Source organism: Phocoena sinus, chromosome 19 (genome assembly GCF_008692025.1).
Source record: "Phocoena sinus isolate mPhoSin1 chromosome 19, mPhoSin1.pri, whole genome shotgun sequence".
In the NCBI taxonomy this organism is placed as follows: Eukaryota; Metazoa; Chordata; class Mammalia; order Artiodactyla; family Phocoenidae; genus Phocoena; species Phocoena sinus.
In genome coordinates, this window is record NC_045781.1 from 7,733,080 (window position 1) to 7,757,007 (window position 23,928).

General features: G+C 48.3%; 1 protein-coding gene across 2 annotated transcripts in view; it reads left to right on the forward strand.

The window, feature by feature from the left end:
- The first annotated feature begins 112 nt into the window (after window positions 1–112).
- LIG1 (DNA ligase 1) overlaps window positions 113–23,928 on the forward strand; it is a 41,697-nt gene continuing 17,881 nt past the window's right edge. Inside the window, exons 1-9 of one of the 2 annotated variants that reach the window (XM_032613798.1) lie at window positions 113–237; window positions 9,867–9,937; window positions 12,448–12,537; window positions 14,947–15,085; window positions 16,227–16,353; window positions 18,075–18,185; window positions 19,925–20,032; window positions 21,093–21,209; window positions 21,398–21,473. In XM_032613798.1, the coding sequence (XP_032469689.1) occupies window positions 9,921–9,937; window positions 12,448–12,537; window positions 14,947–15,085; window positions 16,227–16,353; window positions 18,075–18,185; window positions 19,925–20,032; window positions 21,093–21,209; window positions 21,398–21,473 (785 nt within the window). In that variant the 5' untranslated portion in view covers window positions 113–237; window positions 9,867–9,920. The remainder of the gene's footprint in view (window positions 238–9,866; window positions 9,938–12,447; window positions 12,538–14,946; window positions 15,086–16,226; window positions 16,354–18,074; window positions 18,186–19,924; window positions 20,033–21,092; window positions 21,210–21,397; window positions 21,474–23,928) is intronic. The other variant, XM_032613799.1, reaches the window with a different exon arrangement.

Here is a 23,928-nt window from a genome sequence, read left to right on the forward strand (position 1 = left end):
GGGCTTGCCCCACTTCACCCCCTTTCCTGGCACTCTCGCGTCTTGGAGACTACAACTCCCAGCGCCCTCCGTGTGGCGGCGGCGCGGACGTCGCCCGGCCCCGCCCCTCGACTCGGCCCCGCCCCCGCCCGCCGAAGTCTGCGCGCGAAGTCCGTGGCGCGAATTTGGGACTGCAGTGTAGCGCCGAGCGGTTCCGGGTGTGACGCTCAGGACAGCGGCGCGCGGGCTCGGCGCGAGGCAAGTGGCGCCGGCCGTGAGGGCCTTTAGTGTTGGGGAACGGCGTGCGTGTCGTAAACTCGGGGCTCATGCCTTCGCCTGGTCGGCTGCAGAGAGTGGACGTAGGGGTCGCTGAGGCAGCGGGGAGCGCGCTGCGGAGGGGAGAGCGCGGGCAGCAGGCTGCTGGAGGGGGCGGGGCTGCGTCCGCTGGAGGTTCAGGGCCGGGTAGAAGGTAGACGAGGGCCGAAACCCTTGTACGGGACAGGGTCTGAAGAGAGGCCTGGAGGGGCGGGACTACCTGGAAGGGGCGTGGTTATACAGGGATGAGGGGCGGGGAAAAGGCTGTCGGTGGGCGAGGCCATCCGGAAGTTGGACGGGTCGGGGGAGGTGGGCCCACCTGGAAGGGGGTGGGGCTAGGGAAAAGTTTAACAGTGGGCGGGGCCGGGGGAAACGTTGAAGGAGAGGGGTCAGCTTTAAGGGGTGAGCCCAGGTAGATGGAGGTGAGGCCAGAGGAAATCAGTGGTAAGAGCTAGGCCTAGGCAAAGGCCTTATGAAAGGTCTCGAACCTTCTGGACGGGGGGAGCTCTGGCTTTGTGTATGCCTGATGAGGGGGCAGGGCCAAGGGAAGAGCAGTGAAGGGGCGGCTGGACAGCGAGGAGGAGGCCAAGGCCTGGGAGGGGGTGGGGCCATAGAGGAGGTTAGCTGAAAGGTCTGGGCTAATTGTTACCTGAGATGGTGGAGGGAGGGCCGGAAGAACTTGGGGAGGGAAGAGAGAAGGATCTTGAGGCCCTTAAGTGAGGGGGTAGCTTCAAGGGTAAGGGGGAGGGTATTTGGGAGGAAGAGGGGGCGTTTGGAAAGGAGAGCTGGCATCTGAAAGCTGAGGAGAGTCAGTGAGGGGAGCTAGCAGAAAATGGGATTAAGGCCATCACTCCTTGGCCACCATCCCCTTTGCAGCCCGTTTGAATCTCTGACTTATTAGGCAGCCTGAGAAGAAGGCACGAGTAAAAGGCAAGAAGGACGTGTTAAGTAAGACCTCCTTAATTTCATCTTATCTTAGGATTCCCTGGGAGCTCGGTAGGCCTGCAGATTTTCCCCCTCCATTCCCAGGATTCTGATTCAGTAGGTCTGGGAGTGCGGTGGGTATATTTTAAACGTGAATCCCTGGCGGTTCTCAGAACTGGCACCCTTCGTTTATAGTATCCGTCATCGACCAGCTGTGTGGCCCTGGACAAGGCAGTTTCAACCTCTCCTGTCTCAGCTTCCTGAGTTGTCTTTTGGGGGAATGCTGAGCTGTTTTAAACCTCAGAGCAGGAGGGAGAGTAGCATATTTACGGGAAAGGTGTAAAATATTTCACAGGGGTCGGGTGAGGATAGGGGACAGGTCAGGAAATGTGAGCTTTTACTAAATAGAAGAAATGCAGACTTGAGCCTTCTGGCCTGTCATCCTCAGACTATTCACCCCTAAACACCCTTTTACATCCCCCTTGTTACCATGGTCTCCAGGTTTGAAAGATCTTGCTTATAAACCATAAATTCTTCAGTAATGTTTTTGTTATCCCAGTTTTTAGTAATCAAAGGAGTGTGTGTGGGCCAGTGCATTCAGTGCCAGCACTGTTTTAGGTCCCGTGGCCATATCTTTGAACAAATAGACAAAATCCCTATCTTTATGGAACTTACATTTGAGACCTGCACTGCTTAAAACAGTAGCCATTAGCCACGTGTAGCTATTGAACTTTTTTTATGAGTAGGTATTACTTTTATTATTTTTTTAATTTAATTTTTATTTTATACTGGGGTATAGCTGATTTATAATATTGTGTTAGTTGCAGGTGTACAGCAAAGTGATTCAGTTATACATATATCCGTTCGTTTTCAGATTCTTTTCCTATATAGATTATAACAGAATAGTGAGTAGAGTTCCCTGTGCTATACAGTAGGTCCGTGTTGACTATCTATTTTATACATAGTAGTAGCTATTGAAATTCAAGTTAATTCGAAACAAATGAAAAACTCAGTGCCTCAGTCGCACTAGCTGCCTTTCAAATGCTCCGAAGCCACATATGGCTAGAGCTCCCTTTCTGGACAATGCGGATAGAGAACAATTTCTGTCAGGCAGATAGTCCTGTTTGAAGCACTGCTCTAGAGGGTGAGACAAATTCTAATTTATAAGGTCAGGTTGTGCCATGTGCTGTGAAGAAAAAGAGGGAGGGGACAGTACAACAGGCCAGGGGTGGCGGTAGCCGGACCTGAATCATTGGTAACTCCACTGATTTTTTTTATAATAATTTTAAAAATTACATATAGTAAAATTTACTCTTTCCGGTGTATAGTTCTGTTAATTTTGAAACATTTAGAGTTATGTCACCACCACCACAATCAAGGTACAGAACCGTTCCATCACCCCTAAAAGTGATTCTGGGGCTCCCTTTAAGCCCTCCGTCTGGCCACCACTGATTCCTCTCCATTCCTGTAGTGTATCAGTAGATCACTCCTTTTTATTGCCGAGTAAGCGTAAACAAAGTTTAGAATATTCTACAATGGAATACTAGCCAGCAATTAAATGCATTGTATGATGTACCACAGTTTGTTCATCCATTCACCCATTGAAGGACATTTGGGTTTTTTTACAGTTTTTGGCGATTATAAACAGACCCATTGCTGTAAACATTAGGCTACAGGTTTTTGTGTGAATGTAGGATTTCACTGGGTAGATACCCAGAAGTGGGATTGCCGGGTCAATATGGTAAATGTATGCTTAACGGTTTGAGAAACTGCCAAACTTTTCCAAAAGTGACTGGACCATTTTGCATTCCCACCAGAAATATATGAGAGTTCCAGTTGCTCCGCATCTTCCCCAGCCCTTGGTATTGTCACTTGTTTGATAATTAAATAATAGGTATGTAGTGGACACCAAGGTTTTTGACCTGTGCAGCTGGGTGTAAAAAGCTACCAGTGCTGAGACGGAGAACATTGGTTGGAGGAGGGATAAAAGTGTGTGTATGCGTGTGTGTGTGTGTCTTTTCTAAGAGTTTGGATTTGGTCCCATTGAGTCTGAGATGTTGGTTAGAAATCCAGATGGAGATAGCAGCACAGAGAACTAGAAATATGAGTCCTTGAGTTTATAGGGGAAGTCACAGCTAGAGGTAGACATTTTGGGGTCGTCATCATCCCAGAGTATGTTTAAGCCATCAAACTGGATAAGGTCTCCAACGGAGTGGGTGTAAATAGGACAGAGAGGAGGGATTGGGCCTTGGGCACTGCAACCGTTAGAAAGTGAGTTGCTACATTTTCTGTTGCTGCTGTAACATATTACCAGGAACTGAGTGGCTTAAAACGGCACACATTTTTTTTCTCCTACAGTTTCCGAGGCCAGAAGTCTAAAATTGGTTTCCCTAAAATCGAGGCGGTGGCAGGGCTACATACCTTCTGGGGGCTTTAGGGAAAATCATTTCCTTGCTTTTTCCAGCTTTTAGAGGCCACTTGCATTCCTTGACTGGTGGCCCCTTCCTCCATCTTCAAAGCCAGCAAGGTAGCATCTCCAATCTCTGACTCTAAGCCCCTTCTTCCACTTACAAGGATCACTTGTCATCTTTTTTTTTTTTTTTTGCGGTACGCGGCCGTCTCACTGCTGCGGCCTCTCCCGTTGCGGAGCACAGGCTCCAGACGCGCAGGCTCAGTGGCCATGGCTCACGGGCCCAGCCCCTCCGCGGCATGTGGGATCTTTCCGGACCGGGGCACGAACCCGTGTCCCCTGCATCGGCAGGCGGACTCTCAACCACTGCGCCACCAGGGGAGCCCCATTTGTAAGTGATTACACTGGGCCCACCTGTATAATCCACAGTACTCTCCCCACCCAGAACGCTTAATCACATCTGCAGTCTCTTGCCACGTAAGGTAACATATCCACAGGTCCAGGATTAGCGCGGGGACATCTTTGGGGGCACTTACTCTTCTCCCCGCAGTGGCTAAGGAAAACCCCTCACAGGAATCCAGGAAATAGTAGACACTGAGGTGAGGGTGTGGTTTGAAGGAAGAATTTCAGTGGAGCAAGGAGTCAGATGTTTCTAATGCTGCTTATGGGCCAAGATGAGGAACAAGAAATGACTTTTGGATTTAGCAGCCCAGAGGTCCTCAGTCCCCTTGATGAGCAAGGTCCAGCTGAGTGATGTGGGAAAACTTAAAGGTTCAGGCGGGGATGGGAGGAGAGACACTGGAGGTGGTGCCTTGGGACAGTTCTTTCTATGACTTCTCTGAAAAGGGGAGCAGAGAAATGGGGCGATAGCTGCTAGGAGCACGTGGGTGGGTCAAGAGAGGGATTTTTGTTTGTTTAGGTAGGAGGAGTCACAGCAGAATTGTAAACCGATAGGGATGGTCTAGTAGAGAAAAGTCGATGATGCAGGAGAGAAGGGAGAGGCGTGCTGGAGCATAGGTTTTGAGGAAGTGAGAGGGCATAAGATCTGGTGCGCAGGTCGAGGGTCTGTCTGGCCTTCAGTGAGGGCACAGCTGGGTGGTCTCAGTACCGACAGCTGGGAGTCGGAGCGCCTGCGCGCAGGCGCAGTTGCGGAGGCAGATAAAGTGGTGGGAACTTGTCTTTCTCCCAATTGCTGCCATTTCCTCCGACGAGGAGGAGAGTGGAGGCGGTGCTGGCGGCTGGAGAAGCTGGTGTGAAGTACGGTCTGGGAGAGCAGGAGGGTTGAAGGGTCTGGGGGAATGGAGAGAATTGGACCGCAGTCCGAAGGACCCGTGGGGACCAGTCCATGTCCGTTCTGCGGGCGCAGGCACAGGGTAGGTGGAAAGTTGGCTGGAATCAGCAGCTTTGGGGTTTTGCACGGTGAGACGGAGGGCGGGAGTTAAGAGCAAGAGAGCGACGAAAGACGGTAATGGTGCACCGGAATCCACCCGAGTCAAGGCAGGAAGGGGGGACGTGATGCGGAAGGAGAGTGAAGAGGAGGATTGACTGGTTTGTAGACTTAGGGAAGGACTGGGAAACTTATGGAGTTGGGTTCCTAAAGGAAGTTGGCTGGCAACTTAGGGGTGGTGGTTGGAGAATAAATAGGCTGTTTGAGATATAAATCAGCATATAAGTGGTATTTTATTTAATGCCAGGGCCCTGAGCCCTGAGCTTCGAATCAAGAAATTGGGTTTTAGTCGAGTTCGTTAATTCGTTTGTTTGTTCGTTCCTTCCTTCATTTTTTCCAGTCTCCTTGTTGGAGTCCTGAGTCCTATTTCATCCTTATTTACTTTGCACATTTTTTTTTTTTTTGGCCGCTCCGGCGTGTGGGGATCTTAGTTCCCCCAGCAGGGATCGAACCCCTTGCTCCTTGCATTGTTAGCGCGGAGCATTAACCACTGGACCACCAGGGACGTCCCGTACTTTGCATATCTTTGACAGTGGGGCCTGTGAGGTTTTTCAAGAGCTGGGACTGGGTTTCCTTTCCTGTATTGTCCCAGAGACTGAAAGTCTTGGGAGCCCTGCAGTGACTTCTGCGTGAGGCTCTGTTCTTCCTTGTGTGGAAGTGAATTTAGGGGCTCCCTGGCTGGTTGGGAAGAAAAGATCTTGACTTTGACAGATAATTCATGTCCAGGATAGATTAGAACTTTCTCAAGTGAGGGACTCGTACCAATACTAGTGTTTTTTGAGGGGGAAAGGGGCTGGGTTATTCACTACCTTATTGATTTTCATGAATTCTGAGCTTTGGGCTGTATACGCAAATTATATTTTTATTCCCAATTTTAGGTTACTTTTTCGCCTTTGACTCATAAAAACTTTCAGACAGAAAAGTAGAGCAACTAGGATAATATGCCACCACCTCGATTTTACAGCTGTTAACATTTTGCTATGTTTGCACCGTCTGATTTTCTGAATAAAAAAATTTAACGTTTATTGTAGAAGTTTCAAACATACACAAAAGTAGAGAGTAGTGTCATGAATCCCTGTGTACCCATTACCCAGCCCCAGGAATTATCAAAATAGTTCATTCTTATTTCGTCTATATGCTCCTTAATTCCCCCCAAAACCCCTGAATTATTTTAAAGCAAACTTCAGGCATTTGCTGAAATATTTGAACTAGTTTACAGACATCATGACATTTTGTCCCTATTTATTTCAGCATGCTTCTTTAAGCAGTAAAGGCTTTTTCTGATTTGAGTTTCACACATTAAAAAATTAACAGAATTACTTAAGGAAACTGGAAGTGGTGTATGGGTATGACATTAAATAACACTAACGCTCATAAGGAGAAAGTTAATCCCTTTATATTCTCTTCCAGTTTGTCTTAGAAAGGCTCCGTTTGGTGCAGGGTGCCTTTCACAGCCCCCTCCAGCACTTGGCTAGTTAGCGCTTTGAACAAACAGAGAGCAGCAGGTCTGGGCTCAGAGCCTCCAGCAGCCAGTGCTTTTAACTACAACCTAATCATCTGGTTTTGTTCTTTTTATTTTTGCGGCTGTCTCCTATTTGTGGCAGGCGTTGCTGTTCTGTCTGTGGGAGTGACAGAAATGGGAGTGCAGGGTGCCTAGGATCTGGAGCCAGGTTGTCTGAATTTGGATCCCCCGTTTGCTGCTCACGAGCTCTGTGATTCAGGACAAGTGATTTAACCTTTCTGTGCCTCACTTTTCTCTTCGGTGACATGGGGATAACAGTTGGAAATGCTTGAGTGGGTGGTTGGGTAGTGTGGGGTCACATTATCGTTGGTACAGTTGTTATCTCAACAGCCCCCAGATCTAGGGCCACCTCCATCTCCCTCGATCCCAATATGGAGGGACCCCTTCCTTCCTCACCCTCAGAATGTTAGTGGTTAAGGACACGGACTCTGGAGCCAGACATCTGGCTTTGGATCCTGGCCCTGCGACTCATAAGGCTGTGTGACCTTGAGCAGGTTACTCGACCTCTCTGTGCTTCTGTCACCTCATTTGTAAAATCAGGACAATGATGAATTGTAATAGCTTTTGCATGAATTAATTCATATAAAGTTTTGAAAGAGTGCCTACCGCCCACTAAGCACCCCAGTTCATAAGAAGTTGATTCTTTCACAGAAAAAATAATTCAGTGAAAAAAAAATCCAGGGTTTCCCTAGATATGGTGGAAATTGCCAGGGTGGTATGAAGAATGTCTGAAGGTTGGGAAATAATTTTTGGAGGAGATGGGAGTGAACCAGGCACAGCCTCATGGCTCCAAAGCCCCATGTCTGTTTGGAAAGTTAAACTGAACGTAATCTGGGGACCACGGGGTGGGTGCAATAAGTGTGATGAGAGAAGTACTAATTAACCACTGTGAGAGGCCAGGAGAGTGAGCTGCTCTTCCAGCAGGTGCCCCCGGGAGGCTTCCTGGCAGCCTTTCACCTCAGAGCTGGGTCAAAGGGGACTGGCCCTGGGTGGGGGGGCAGGGTCTCACCAGAGGGAAGAGCCAGTGGGGGGCTGAGAAAGAGAATTAGAAAAGTTATCTGGGGCTTAGATTTACTATTTTAAAAAAAAGTCGAACAGGTAATAAATATGTATGGTTCAAAATAAAATCAGGACAGAGGTACACAGTGACCAGTTCGGCTCACAGCCCCGTCACCTTGTCGGGCCCCAGCCACTTCTGTTGCTTTCTTTTTTTTTTTTTTAGCATCTTTATTGGGGTATAATTGCTTTACAATGGTGTGTTAGTTTCTGCTTTATAACAAAGTGAATCAGTTATACATATACATATGTTCCCATATGTCTTCCCTCTTACATCTCCCTCCCTCCCACCCTCCCTGTTGCTTTCTTGGTTATCTTTCCAGAGTTTCTGATTGGCTGAAATAAGCAGTACTAACGAATATGTATATTCTTATTTTCCCTTGTCTTGCAAAATCAATAGCATATTATATCCACTGTTCTGCCTCCTTTATTATTTATTGTTTTTAGTTAAAATGTTACTAGATCTAGGCCTTCTTTCTATAGCAGTAATAGTGCCTTCATTCTGTTTTGTTTTTTACTTTTTATTTTGAAATAATTAGAGACTCACAGGAAGTTGTAAAAATAGTACACCCATCTTCCCCCAGAGGTGACATCATTTTTTTTTTAGATTTATTTTTAACTTTATTTTTGGCTGCATTGGGTCTTCATTGCTGCACGCGGGCTTTCTCTAGTTGTGGCGAGCGGGGGCTACTCTTTGTTGCAGTGCGCAGGCTTCTCATTGCAGTGGCTTCTCTTGTTGTAGAGCACAGGCTCTAGGCGCACGGGCTTCAGTAGTTGTGGCTTGTGGGCTCAGTAGTTGTGATGCACGGGCTTAGTTGCTCCGTGGCATGTGGGGTCTTCCCAGACCAAGGCTCAAACCCGTGTCCCCTGAATTGGCAGGCGGATTCTTAACCACTGCACCACAGGGAAGCCCGTGACATCTTATATTAGTGTAATCCAGTATTAAAACCAGGAAATTAGCCTTGGACAGTACTGTTAGCTGGATTCTAGCCCTTGTTCTGTTTTTACATGCGCTCCTGTGTGTGTGTGACTGTCTCTGTCTATGCAGTTTAATCCCATGCAGAGATCTGTGGATGCACCACCACAATTGAGATACAGAACAGTGCCGTCTCCCCAGAGGAACTCCCTGTGCTACCTGCCCCTTCATAGCCCCCGCCCCCTGGCAATTGCTCATCTCCATGTGAGTTTTGTCCTTTGGAGAGTGTCATGTAAATGGAATCATCCAGTCAGCACCCTTTTGAGATTGGTGTGCCCCCCACGAGGGTGTTAATGGTATACCTTAGAAACAGCTCAACAGCTGATTTATTTAGCCCTGTGGGTATGATTTAATGAACTGCCATGTCTCACAGCCATTGTAGCATATTATATAATCAATGCAAAAATTTTTTTCACTAACCTGAAAATTTAGCTAAAAAAGAAACCCAACTGAACAAAACCTTTTGGTCTTCAGTATGTCATTGTATTAGACAAAAAGCAGGCTCCATACGGTAAAGGAAGCGCCTGTTCTCTGACTCAGACCCCTTTTCTTCACTAATAAATCTCACCAGCAAATCATTCTGGTCTGTAAAAACTGGAGTTTCTTCTTGATGGGGAAACTCATGTTTCTGATTTTGTGGGGGTTTTTTCTTTCTGAAAAGAAGTGTCAATGTAAATAATTGAGAAACGATCTATAATGGGAATAGAAAAAAAAGAGTTTTATTTGAGCCAAACGGAGGACTATAGTTCAGGAGACAGCCTCTCAGTTCTGAGGAACTGCTCCAGAGAAGCATGGTTTTCAGCACAGTTTTCTATCTTGTTAGAACAAAGAACGTACATCAAACACGACCGGGAGTACGTTCCTTCAAGGTTTCAAAAAGAGGAAAAAAAAAGATTAGCATGCAGACACAGTGAGTCAGTATGGCCGTGGCACCTGGGAAGGGAACCTTGTCTTTGAAGGGCTACTAGCCCGGCTGTCATAGGAAGGGAGACATTTATCCCTGTCTTCAGAGTGGACGTTCTTTATTTCTGGTAAATGCATTCTCTTCTTTAGTTGGTTAAAGCAGCTGCACGTTGTACGTTTGACAGGCCATATGATGGGCTGTTCAGTGAGTGTCAAGTTCAAGCCAGGTGATGTAGATTTCAGGGTGATTTCCCCAAACCTCAATGTGTGAAAGTTCCTGTCTTGATCCCCGCACAATCAGTATCCTCACCAAGTATTTGGATGTCTACTTCAGGAACTGCGCACTGGAGAAGAGGAGGACAGGGGAGGGGAGGATTCTGACGCCATCATGCAGAGAAGTATTATGTAAGTACCCTCCCCACACCCCTGCCACCGGCTTACATACTCCAAGTTCTCCGCTCCCCTCTCTGACTCTGCGCCTTATCGTAGAAGAACTCGGGTTAGTCTTCATGTAGGGATTTCCAGGAGTTGAGCAGTACGGAAAGTGGGAAAGGGGATCGGAAAAATAGGTAGTGTAGTAACCAGAATTTTTAGTTGCAAGGTTCAGAGACCCTGACCCCTGGTTCTCAATCAGGGACAGTTTTGTCCCCCAGGGAACAACAGACATTTTTGGTTGTCACCACCTGGGGGGAGAGGGAATTTCCCACTAGCATCTAGTGGATAGAGGCCAGGCAGGCTGCTAAACATCCTACAATGCCCCGGGTAGCCCTCCACAGCGAAGAGTGATCTGGCCTGAAAGGCCCGTAATGCCCAGCTTGAGGAACCCGGTACTCAGTCAGGCTGGCTTCAGGAAAAACAGAAAAGGAATTCTTTGGCTTGTGTAGTGGAAACTTGGCTTTTTAAAAAATTAATTAATTAATTAATTAATTTTTGGCTGTGTTGGGTCTTTGTTTCTGTGCGAGGGCTTTCTCCAGTTGTGGCGAGCGGGGACCACTCCTCATCGCGGTGCGTAGGCCTCTCACTGTCACTGCCTCTCTTGTTGCGGAGCACAGGCTCCAGACGCGCAGGCTCAGTAGTTGTGGCTCACGGGCCTAGTTGCTCCGCGGCATGTGGGATCCTCCGGGACCAGTGCTTAAACCCGTGTCCCCTGCATTGGCAGGCAGATTCTCAACCACTGCGCCACCAGGGAAGCCCGAAACTTGGCTTTAATAGTCAGATGCAGTTGTCCAGACTTTCTCACTGGGACTCTGTCTCCATCGTTCAGCTCTGCTTTCTTGGATGTTGTGTCACTCTGGCAGGCTGTCTTCCTTAGGCTTTTAGTATCCTAGAGTCAGCAATCCCGGTGGAAAGAGGTGGTCTCTCTCCCAGCTGTCACAACAATGTCTAGAGTTAAGTTTCATTGGCCCACCTTGGGCCACATGCCGGTCCCTGAGCCAGCCACTGTCGTAGCCCCAGGGATGCAGGGCCTTGAGTGGCCAGGCCCAGGGCCTGTGCCCTGGTTGTGGGTGAAAGGGCAGACCCACGCGAACCATAGGGACTGAGAGAATGTGGGGGAACGGGCATCACAAGAGGAACGTGGAGAGCTATTCCCAGACGGAGGGGATGGATTCTAGACAGATCCAGACCTGGATGTCACCCACAGAGACCTGGGAGTGGGTGGCTTACACAGATTCTATGCTGCATTTTTCTCAGGTGATGAGAAATCTGGGAACAGTCTCTCCTGGGATGACAGCACTGTTGATTGCTTTCTGTCACCTTGCTTTATTTTATTTTATTTTTAAATTTTTTCCTTTTTTGGCCGTGCCGTGTGGCACGTGGGATCTTAATTCCCTGACCAGGGATCAAACCCATGCCCCCTGCACTGGGAGCGCAGAATGTTAACCACTGGGCCATCAAGGAAGTCCCTATTTTATTTTTTAAAGATTAAGTAAACTTTTAATTTTGGAATTATTTTAGACGTACCAGGAAGTTGTAAAGTTGTACAGAGAGTCCCTGTACACCCTTCACCCGGTTTCCGTTGTTGACACTTTACATCACTGTGGTCCATTGGTCACAATAAGGAACCAACAGGGATACATTCCTTTTAACTAAGCTCCAGACTTCATTTGCATTTCACCAGTTTATCTGTTAATGTCCTTTTCTGTTCCAGGATCTGATTTGGAGCCATGTTGCATTTAGCTGTCATGCCTCTTCTGGGTGACAGTTTCTCAGGCTTTCTTTGTCATGACACCTGTAGCCTTACCCCCGGTTTGGTCTGTCCGATATTCTCATAATTAGCCTGGGGTTTTGGGCACTGAGGTGAGGTGCCCTCTCATTGCCTCATATTGGGGGCGCACGACGTCCCCAAGACATCGTAGGCAATGTTAACCTTCCTTGCTTGTCCAGGTCCCTGCGCCGTCAAGCCCCTGTTTTTCCCCTCTCAGTACTCTGCTCTCTGGGGCAAGCCACTCAGCCTCATCAGGCTCAGGGAGAGGGGAGGGCACATTTATCTTTTTCAGAGCACGTAATGCCTTTGGACATTTTATATTTACCTATTTGCTAATGTCTGCCTACCCCACTAGAGTGTCAGCCCCTCCAGGGCAGGGGCATATGTGTCTGGGTCATTGCCCTGCCCCTAGCTTCCAAGGACAGGCCTTGGCACATAGTAAGTGCATAATTAATCCCTGTGGAATGGAAATCGGGATGTGTCCTGTCTCAGGTGAGTGGCAAGTTGGGGCAGAAAAATAAGCAGAGCGTTGCCTCCTCCATCTGATAAGCCTCAGTTTTCCTTATTGGTCTAAGGGGGTTGTTTGAAGTCTTCTGTTGCGTCCTGGGACGGGGACGGGCATTGGAAGCTGTGGAACGTGGTGTGTGTTAGAGGGGTTATTGGTTCTGTTATCATTCACTTTTCCGCACCCCACCCTCTGCTCCTCCAGGTCATTTTTCCCGCCCAAGAAAGAGGGCAAAGTGAAGAAGCCAGAGAAGGAGATACCCAACAGCACCAGAGAAACAGAGTCCCCTCCAAAGTACGTTCTGGGGCTGGGATGTGGTGAATCTGTTCCTGGCTCAGAATATCTCAGGGCCGCACAGGGAAATTTTTGACTCCGGTAACTGGACAAGCCAAAGGTAGGGTCATCTTCAGGCACAGCTGGATCCAGGGCCTCAGAGTTGTCTTCAGGGCTCCGTCCCAGTGTCTTGACTTCATTCTGGAGCAGACTGCATGAGGCAGAGACCCTGCCACTGGCCGCATCTAAATAGAAGAGAACAATGTTCTTTCCTCCAGCGTCCTTGTCACAGATTCTCGGGAAGACCCTGCCCCTGGACCGGTCAGCTTTCCAAAGCATGCACTCAGGGTAGATTTAGCTCACATCCCCAGTTTGGGAGCCTGGGCAAGTAACTTCACTTCCTGTACCCCAGTTTCCTCACGGGTAGCAGGGTATCGTGATCTATATCAGGCTTTCTGTGTGGATTTGATGCATTAACACACTAACGACTTATAACGGTGCCTGGTTCATAAAAGACGCTCAGTAAGTGGTAAGAATGAGGTCATAATTTAGCAACACTCTCGACTTTTAGATCTGCCCCTTTTGTGTTTGCACTGCTATATATACACACTTATTGTGTGTGGTTTTATTTTCCGTGACATGTTTTAATGTCCTGAAAAATAGAGATCATACTGTGTATATGGTTCCTGAACTTGCTCTCCTCAGTGACAGTATGACTTAGAGATCTTTGCCACTCCTGAACACAAAGGACCCTCGGATCCCTTTTACCTTCTGCTTTGTGTTCCGTTTTATGGATGTGCTGTAGAAATTATTTAACGTCCCCCTACCGATGGGTATTTAGGTTGTTTCCACTTGTGGGCTGAAACAATCCATGCGGCAATTTAGTCTGTATGTGTGACTTCTCGGGCACACGTGCAGATTTTTTTTTCTAGCATAGATGCCCACATGTGGAATTACACATGGTAATTATTAATACATCAGCTCAGAAGTAGGTAAATAAAAATTTGAAGTGCTTCCAGTTTTACTCTCCAGAGGCACTACTATTACCAATTTGAGGTATATCCTTCCATACCTTTTTTCTATGCATAAAAACATACGTGTGCCTAATACAGTTAGTTATGACACACAGTAGGTGCTCAGTAGATAACTGCTGAATGAATAAGTGTTTCTCACACTTATATATTGGACGGCAGGGACTCTCATTTTGGTCACTGTTACATCTCAAGTAGCTGGCACATGCCTGACATACAACAGATAATAATACACATTTTAAATAGGAAAAGCAGGATTATTCTGTATGCAAGTTGCAGGTACATATGGGCAAACACATATCTTTTACATTCATGGAATCACACTGCATAATTCATTTAGTCAACAAATATCTACTGAGAATCTACTATGTGCCGGGCACCTAGACTCTGTGGGTTTAGCAGTGAATAAAATCAACAGCAACTCCTCTCACAGATTTGACAGTCTGCTTTCTCTCCCCACAAAAAAATGTCTTAGAGCCACACACTTCATCTAAACTCACTTTATTCCCTTTAATGTTCCATGACAAGAGCGTGCCGTCATTGACCTAAGTAGGGAGGTGTTTGTGTACATCTTGGTCTTTGTCCAGACCGCGAGCTTTATGAGTGCAGAAACCGGTAGGAATCAGCTGTGTTCTGAGCCCCTTAAGTGACTTCCATCAGCAGCCATATTGGTTGTATTTTGACGGCCGTGTCTGTGTTCCTCACCAGACTGGGAGTGCCTCAGAGCTGGTGTTAGGGGAGTCGTTGGGCTGCTTTACCAGTAACCAGAGTCATGGTGACTTGGTTAAAGTTAAAATTGCCTCTTTCTCACTTGAAAGATTCTGAGCTGTTTAAGCAGTTTGGGGCAGCTAGGCGACTCTGTACCACTTGGTGGTACTGGGACCCAGGTTCTTTCTCTCCCTCTCTCTCTGCTCTGTCCTGCCTTCACCTGCATTGTCAAAGGGGTCAGCAAGTCGAAGTTCTAGGGATAAGAGAGCAGTGAGGACGAGCAGTCAGGAGCAGGTTGCAAGCGTCAACATCCTATTGGTCAGAACTCATCACATGGCCATACCTGGCTGCAGGGGAGGCTGGGAAATGTAGTCCCTACCCAGGGGACTCGGGCTTACATGACTGAAAGAGCGTCTCCAAAGGGATGTTGGAGGCCAGTCTCCGCCCTCAGTAGGGACTTCACGTGCTCCTCAGCATCACCCATCACAGGGTGGGCACACAGGAGGCCTCCAGAGAGCGGGATGGGTGGATGCGTGACTAAAAGTATATACTGAGGAGGCCTCTAGAAAATGTTCATTGAATGCTTGAAAGGCAAGGAAGGGAATGAAACATAATGAAGGGGCTGGAGAATTTGGGAGTAGCGTCCCCACTCTATCTGCTGGAATAAAACCTCCATTTTCTCATCCTCCAGGGTGGCGCTGAAGGAGCGGAATAGAGTGGAACCTGAGGGCGACTCTCCAGTGAAGAGGCCAGGGAGGAAGACGGCCCGGGTCCTGGGCAGCGAAGGGGAGGACGAGGAGGAGGAAGCCCCCAAGCCCCCCAGAATCCAGGTAGGGCCCCAGCAGCCTGCCCACATTTACCAGAAGAAACCATCATTCCCATTGGCCTTTGGAGCTGAGTGCAGTGGCTGCTCAGGAGTATTCTGGAGATGATGCCCCAGCGGGTGGAGGAGTTGAGAGGTCCTGCCTGGTCTCTGTGCTCCTAACCCCGCCTCTGCCCGGCGGCTGGGCTCGGCTCCCTGGCCTGGGGTGCCTGGGCACCTCAGCTGGCACGAGCAGCTCCCGATAGATAGCCCTCGCCTCGTGGGGTGGCCGTGAAGGTGCAGTGAGTCGATTCACATACGGATCAGGGAAGAATGCCTGCTACAGAGGAAGGGCTCGGAAATCCGTCCAGTCTCTCCTGTGGTGGGAGGGCTTTCTACCTTCAAGTGCATCGGCTCACTTGCTCCTCTCATTTAAGTCATTTCATGCCTGTTGGCTGCTCTGAGGATAATGTCTGAAGTGCAGCACTTCTCAGTCTGTCGATGGTGAAGTGAGCTCCTGTCCCCCTGCTGCTCAAACCCCCTGGCGTTGCCAGCTCAGGCCAAAGCTGGTCCTTACAGAGCCTCCAAGGCCCCTCAGAAGCTGCTTCTTCCCTGTCATCTTCATCTTTTCCTCAGCTAACTCTGCCCCAGGGTGCTTCTATACTGTTGCTTGCCATCCCTAGATGCCCTTGTCCAAGTGAATGCCCACATTCAGCCAGTGGGAAGAGCAGGGCACTCCACTTGCCTTTAGGTGAATGTTATCTGAACCAGTGGACCTGTATATCCTTACATTGCATTGTGTAGACCTGGGGCTTCTGACCACACCTAGATGTAAGGGAGGCTGGGAAGTGTAGTCCTCCGGCTCCTGAGCACACCTAGCTGCAAGGGATCCTGGGAAGTATAGTTTTTAGTTGGGCTGTATTATGCCTAGCTAAAAATCAAAGATTCTGTTACTTTAGAAAAAAAAGAATTTTTATTGGGGTCCATAATAGGGACAGTCTGGGACCATAAAACTACGCAGGATGGTGGAGGGATGGCCCAGGTAAGAGGGGATGAGGCCTAAGTGGGGCTGAGTCCCTCTGTACTCTCAAGTGCTTGGAAAATGACGTAGCTGGGTGCTCCCTCCTTCCTCCTCTCACTCAGGAATTGCTCTTTCTCTCCCCTTCCAGAAGCGTGCTCCAGATTCCCCACCAGTCTCCCCTCCCAGTCCTGGCACACTGCCTGAGAACAGCCCTTCCCACTCTAGCACCTCTCCCACGGTCGTCTCCCCGTCAGGGATCCCGAAGCGTCGCACGGGTAAGGACCCCCTGGCCTCGCCCTTTCAGTTGCCTGTCTTTGTACACACTTGGATTTCTGCATCATTCAGCCATCCTTGTGACAGCTCCGATTTTAGCATTGTGGTTAAGAGCACGGCTCCACCATCCACTGGCTGTGTGACCTTGGGCAAATGACTTCCCTTCTCTGGGCTTTATCCCTAAAACGACTGATAATTACAGTACCTCCCACCCAGAGATGTTGGGAGGATTAAAAGTGAATACGTGTAAGAGCCTGGAACTGGGCCCAGCCTACAGTAAGCGCTCAGTAAATGCCAGTTATTGTCACTGTGATGTGTGCAGTGCTGGAGGCCACACAGCTTACTGTGGGAGCCCAGGGGAGGGCCCCTGACTCAAGGGAGACTTCTAGGAGAGAGCTTAACCAAGCTGAGCCCTGAGGGACAGAAGAGGAGTGAGCAGGGACTGAGGAGGGGAAAAGGCCTTGGGGGCACTGATGGTAGGTGTGTTGGTGCTCAGCCCGACGGAGGAGCGGTGCCTCTGTCACCAGGGGGGTTGGGAAGATTTTTACACAGGGGAGGGACAGGGGAGAGACCCCCCCACATGACGCAGGGTGATACGGCCTGCTGAGATCCTGAACCGTGGTGATTGAGGAACTAAAATTTTAAAAAAATTTTTATTGGAGCATGATTGATTTACAGTATTGTTAGTTGCTGCTGTACAGCAAAGCGAGTCAGTTATACGTATACGTATATTCACCCGTTTTTAGACTCTTTTCCTGTGTAGGTCATTACAGAGTATTGAGTAGAGTTCCCTGTGCTGTACAGTAGAGGAATTGAATTTTTAATGCTACTTTAATTCAATTTAAATCGGAAAGCTGACTCTAGTTTCAGTTATTGAAGCCTTGCAATAATTTGATCAGCTCGGATATGTGAAGCTACTTTCTCAACGGTAAATTCCATGAAATCTAAACACATCGAGTATTTCTGATGAAAATTTAGTGCCCAATGGAGACATGCTTTTAAGTGCATCGGATTTTGAAGACTTAGCGTAGAAAAAGGAATGTTACTCATTTCTTTGAATATTCAAAACATGTTGGAACCATCATATTTTGGATTTATTGGGTTAAGTAAACGATATTATTCAAACAATTCTCCTGGTTCTTTTTCCTTTTCTCAGTGTAGCCACTAGAAAGTTAAAGATGATGTACGTGGCTCACTGCATATTTCCACGATGGTGCTGGTATAAGGAAAAATAGTGGTAACGCCGGATGCTAGGGGAGCTCTGGATTGAGGGGGCCCAGAGGAGGTGCCATCTGGCCTGAGTCTTGGAAGATGAGTTAGGGTTGGCTATGATGAGAAAGGGCGGTTGGGAAGTGTTGCAGCCAAGACAGCCCGTGCAAAGGCCTCCAGGTGGGAACAGCACGGCACGTGGGGGAATCCCATACACCTCGGCGTCTCTGGGCAACAAGGTGTAATTTGGGGAGCAGGAAGGGTTTGAGGATAGTGTGTGGTGAGAGGTGAGGCAGAGAGGAGGGTGGCTGTTGGCTCCTAAGATGAAGGAACCTGCTCGGGGTCACACAGCCAGGAAGCAGCAGCGGCCTGCACGGGAGCCGTGGCTGTGGGCAGGCGGAGGAGGGCAGGGGCCCAGAGCCTTCTCAGGGCCCCACCATCGCGGGGTCTGAGCTCACCGGGGTGGGGCAGGCGGGCCAGCAAGGAGGCCACACTGAGCCCTTTGCCTTCCCAGCCCGGAAGCAGCTTTCCAAACGGACATTTCAGGATGTCCTGCAAGAGCAGGGCAAGGACGAGGACGGAGGAACCAAGAAGAAGAGGAAGGAGGAGGAGGAGGAGGAAGAAGGTAAGGCCCTGGGGTTGGGGACTGACTCTGTGTGTGTGTGTGTGTGTGTGTGTGTGTGTGAGAGAGAGAAAGTGTGATCTGGAGGGGCAGGGGCCTGTGGGACTGACTGCGTGCGTGTGTGTGTGTGTGTGTGTGTGTGTGTGTGTGTGTGAGAGAGAGAGAGAGAGAGAGAGAGAGAAAGTGTGATCTGGAGGGGCAGGGGCCCGTGGGACTGACTGCGTGTGTGTGTGTGTGTGTGTGTGTGTGTGTGTGCGCACGCAAGTGTGATCTGGAGGGGGGGGCCTGTCTGAGAGGGCAGGCTGTGAGGACTCACTGATTTGACACCTCTGTCCAAGAATCCACATGAGTCTGTCAGAATCCCACAGCCCCACCCGGGGACTTTTGTCATGAAAACATTCTGGAATACATTTGTTTGGCCATCTTAATTCAGTACGAATTCATATGCAGCTTCTCATTTTTCTCTTCTATTTTTATGTTTCTCATATGGAATATATTTTCCTCTAAATGGTATGTTTTTTGTTGTAAATCTTACCAGAAAGCAGAGAGGTTTGCAAACTTCCAGGGCCCATGGTGCCTTAGCAACTTTTTCACGGTGCCTCAAGGCCAATACCTTTACTGTTCGGTTTGTTAAGTCTGAACAACTATTTATTTATGTTCTAGCAACTTGGGCATTTGAGAAAATAATATAACATATTATTTTATAATTCAACGTATAACGTTGAAAGGAAAAATAATATTTAATTTCACTGTTAAATAATCATAATTAGTTACTAATTGTGATGTCTCCTGGGCACTGCACAATTGCTCAGACTTTGGAATCCAGTTGAACACTGCCACTTTCCTTGGTGATTTTTGTGCAGTACTTGGTTTTTATCACACCACCAGTGAGTACCCAGCCTTGCAGAAAGCTAACGTCAGGAATTGCCAGGAATGTGATCTAATACTGACAAGCAAAATACCCTGAGCTAGTAGGTCATACGGTGTCCAGCAGATGTCACCAATTTCCCTTGAAAATGTAAAATGTCCTCCATGGGAAACACACCCATAAAGACCTGATCCATTGATCATTTGGGGCCTGTGTGTGTGAGATCATAATAATCGTAGCCTTTGCCACTGTCAATGTGTTTGTTTAATAAAAGGTCCTTATTAGGTTTATCTTTCCCAGGGAAGATCTGAGTTTGGTGGAGATTTGATTTCCAGTTGGCAATTTTTAGTCAGTAACAAATTTTACTATAAATCATGCAGTTTTAGCCATTGTCTGTGTCTGGGGATTTTGGGGGGTGAGGTGGGGCTTCTTTCTACTGAGGCAGATTTTTCCCAAGTTAGTTGATGCAGTTTTTATTATTACCCTGGAGGTGGGTTTTTTTTTTTTCCAGTCAGCTTAAAAAAAAAACCAACACCTTTATTTTTATCTCTAACAAGTCACTGTTGGCATTTTGAACCCTTTCCAGTTCTATTTTGCAGTGAATAATTCTAAAATAATGGTTTATAAGAAAAGACTGGCCCTCTCTGTTTCTTAGCTGCCCAGGTGAGCATCGGAGTTGGTTTCCCTCGAGGGCCCTGCCTGGTTCAGGGCTGACCAGGAGCGGGCTCTCACACCTCTCGTCACTTCACAGACGTTCAGTCAGCACGGCGAAGAGAAAACGGGGGCAGAGTGTCTTGGGAATCGAAATGCCCTTTGTGGGGAGTGGTCATAGTGACTTTTTGCCATCTGGCTTTTTTTTTTAATCGGTCCTCAGAATTAGAGACACCGACAGAAAGCCTCACAGAGCCTGAAGGGGGCAACAAGAAGGAAGCAGAAGAAGGGGACCAGCCCAGGTCACCCCCTGAGCCCCTGAAGACCTCCAGTGAGTTTCTGGTCCTCTTCCTCCCTGAAGCCCCACCTCTCTGGTTTTGGGGGTCAGATGTCTTTGGAGGACAGTTAATTTAAGGCTCAGATGAGATAAGACTTAAATAAGATTCTCCAGTGTGTTGTCTAAATGCAAATTCTAGGGGAAATTATAGGTTCTATTGCTATTATTATTATTTTTTTTTAATATTTATTTATTTATTTGGCTGCGCTGGGGCGTAGTTGTGGCATGCAGGATCTTCACTGCCGAGTGCAGGATCTTTTAGTTGTGTCATGCAGGATCTAGTTTAGTTCCCTGACCAGGGATCGAACCCGGGTCCCCTGAGTTGGGAGTGCAGAGTCTTAACCACTGGACCATCAGGGAAGTCCGCTATTATTATTTTTATTGTTATTTTTCCTCTGTGCATGTGAGGAAAAAAAGAGCCAGTCATCTTCCAGCAAAATATCTTTCAGAAATTGTAGGCACTGTATGTTATTAATTGAGCAATAATTTAAAAATTTTTTAATTAAAAAAAATTTTTTTGGCCACACCACACGGCATGTGGGATCTTAGTTCCCCAACCAGGGATCGAACCTGCTCCTCCTGCGGTAGAAGTGCAGAATCCTAACCACTGGACCACCAGGGAAGTCCCGAGCAATAATTTTTTTAAGTTAGATAACCAGGGTGAGTTACAAGATTTTAGAGGTTAAAGTTACCCTCCAGGCCATAGAACAGTTCCTGCAGGGAGGTGTCCAGAAGACTCCCATGGCAGAAAGAACGCTGTGGGGATATTTTTAGGATGCAGGATCGTATCTGATTTTCTGCACCTGCAGAAGTGGGAATATTTTCTTCTTATCGTACCGAGATTTTTTTCCCACCATCCGTAAGTCTCCAATCTCAGGCCAGGTGCTAGAATTCCACTAGTTAGTCCTAAAGCATCAGGCCTGAGGGGCTCCAAAATGAAACTATGGAAAGGAAAAGGGCAGAATTGATTATGTTTTCCATCTTCAGGGTCAGAATGACCTTGAGGTTAAAAAAAATAGTTTGCATCACCATCTGACCTCTCTCGCTTTCAAAGCAAAGCCCCCAACAGAAAGCGTTTCAGAGCCCAAGGTGGCCGTGAAGCAGGGACCACAGGAGGACGGCCAGGCTAAGCCTCCCCCCAAAGCTCCCAAGACGCTCAGCAGTTTCTTCTGTGAGTTTCTCCCCCTCACCTTGCAGGGTTGCGCTGGGGAGAGGCGGGTGGATCTTTCTCCAGAGAGTGCGGCCTTCCTGTGGGTTAGAAAGTCTAACTCGCCTCTCGCAATGCTGGCTGGAGAGTGGTTGGCAGGCAGGGGCTGTCAGAAGGAGAAAGGACCCACCATTTCCCTGCTTCATTCCCAGCTCCCCGGAAGCCAGCAATCAAACAAGAAGCAAAAGAAGAGGGGCCCAGTGCTCTGAGAAAGGACGAGACCAAGGGGTGAGTCAGGATCTATTGTAGAGATGCCAGCAGATTAAACAGAATAAGGCAGTGAGTCCAAGATCTCTCTGACCTGATTGTAGGTAGGCCTCCGAAAATGAGACCGGTAGTCACCAAACATTCTTTCAGCCTTAAAATTTTGTGATTAGGGTTTAATTATTCTAATAAAAATTTTGGGGGGATTCTTAATGGCAATTTTGTACCCCAGTTGAGACCTGATTACTGAGATTAAATGGCCCCATTTCAGCATGTGACTGCACTGTAGGAACGGCCGGCTCCTTTTCTTGGGCGCCTACTGTGTGTCAGATCCGGTGCTGAAGGTTTCTGTTACGCCTTTTTACTTCATCTCTGCAGTAGTCCTGCAGAAGAAGCAGGTATTTTAGCCATTGCACAGACGTTGAGACTAGTAGCCCAGAGAAGTTAGGTCATCTTCCCTGGGTCACACAGGGAGGCGGGGGTAGGACCAGCCTGAAACCTGGGTCCACTTGGTTCCTAAGCCTGGCCTCTTTTTCAGCACTGCCCCATCTTGCCTTCTGGGCCTGTGTCCATGCTTAGGTTATTTATAAATAAGTTTCTCTAACAAAATCGTTGTCTGACATGAAGTTTTATGTCCTGATTTTTATTTCATGTGATACTATGATCGTTTTCTGTTTTGTTTTTAATTAATTAATTAATATTTAGTTTTGGCTGCGTTGCTGCGTGTGGGCTTTCTCTAGTTGCTGTGAGTGGGGGCTACTCTTCATTGCGGTGTGTGGGCTTCTATTGCGGTGGCTTCTCTTGTTGTGGAGCACAGGCTCTAGGCGCGCGGGCTTCAGTAGTTGTGGCACGCGGGCTCAGTAGTTGTGTCTCATGGGCTCTAGAGCACAGGTTCAGTAGTTGCGGCGCACGGGCTTAGTTGCTCCGCGGCGTGTGGGATCTTCCTGGACCAGGGCTTGAACCCGTGTCCCCTGCGTTGGCAGGCGGATTCTCAGCCCCTGTGCCACCAGGGACGCCCTGTGATGGTTTTGCTTATGCCATATTCCCAGTCTGATTGCTGATGGCTGCCTCCAGGAGACAAACTTTCAGGGCCTCCAATTTCTTTGCTTTTAAAATGGGGACTTATCAGTGGCAAAAACACACACTTTTATCCACTGTCAACGGTGTGCCAGGCAGCAGGCAGTGTGCCTTCCATATCCTAATGCATCGAAGCCTCACAGCGACTTTGTGCGTCGTTTCTGTTGATATCCCCATTTCACAGGTGAGAAAAGTGAGGCTTGGAGGCAGGACAGTATTGTGGAGAGGTTAGAAATCCCAGCTCTACCTTTGTCAGCTGTGCGGCCTTGGCCAAGTGGCTTAGCCTTTCTGGGCCAGTTTCCTCCTGAGGGTTTGGAGCATTTAGACTCGGGCCTGGCCATGCCCAAGCTCAGCAAGCTGTGGCTGCTATTATTATTACGGTTATTGTTATTGTTACTAATTTTGATTGCCTTGCTGAGGTCGCAGACGGGGTGTATGGTGGAGCTGGGATTTGAACCAGGCAGTGCGGCTGTAGAACTTCTTACCCACCACGCTCTGCTGTCTCTCATTGTAATGATAGGAAGGACCAGGAGGGCTACCACTTACCAAATGCTGAGTCCTTACAGCTCACTGAGCATGCTCCGTCCAGCTCAGCCATCTTCAGCCCTGTCTGTGCATCAGGATCTGCTGAAGAGCCGAAAAAAATCTGAAGTCTTCTCCCTCGCCCTTCTGTCCCCCCACGTTCGGTAGAGAAATAGGCCTGAGGCTGGGGAGTTGGTGTTGTTCTAAAAATGCTCCCCACAGAGTGCACCAAGGAGTGGGAACCCTCACCATAATTTCTTCCTTAACCTCATGACAACGTGTCAGGGTAGGGACTCCTGGTGGCTCCATCGTATAGATGGAGACACTGTGGTTCAGAGAGGGAAGCTGCTTCCTCACCACGACACAGCTGGTCAGTGATGGAGCAGGGATTTTAACCCAAATGAGCGTGACTGTGGTGGCTCTATTGGGGTCAGTGAGGCATTTCTAGAGGCATGTATAATGTAGAGGTTTAGAACAGTCTCTGGAACTGTGCTGCTTACTAGCTGTGTGACCTCAGGTGAGCTACTTAACCACTCTGTGCCCAGTTTCCTTATCTGGATATGGAGGGTAGAAGAGTCCCTGCCTACAGGGCTGATTGCTAGCAGATGTAGTGCTCTTAACACGGTGCCTGGCTCTTTGTGGCACCCAGGGACTGTACCCTCCTCCTGCTGTTCCAGCCAGAGTATGAGGGAGGGATTGGCCGAGAGGCCGGGGGAGGTCCTTGCCTCTTGGAGTGGACTTTGAAAAGCATTCAGGTCACGCTGCTTCACTCCAGCCACGCTGACTCCTTTTCTTTTCCTCAAACATGCCAGGCGTGTGTCTGCCGCAGGGCCTTTGCACTCACCGTTCCCCCCGCTTGGAACGCTCTTCTCTCTGGTAC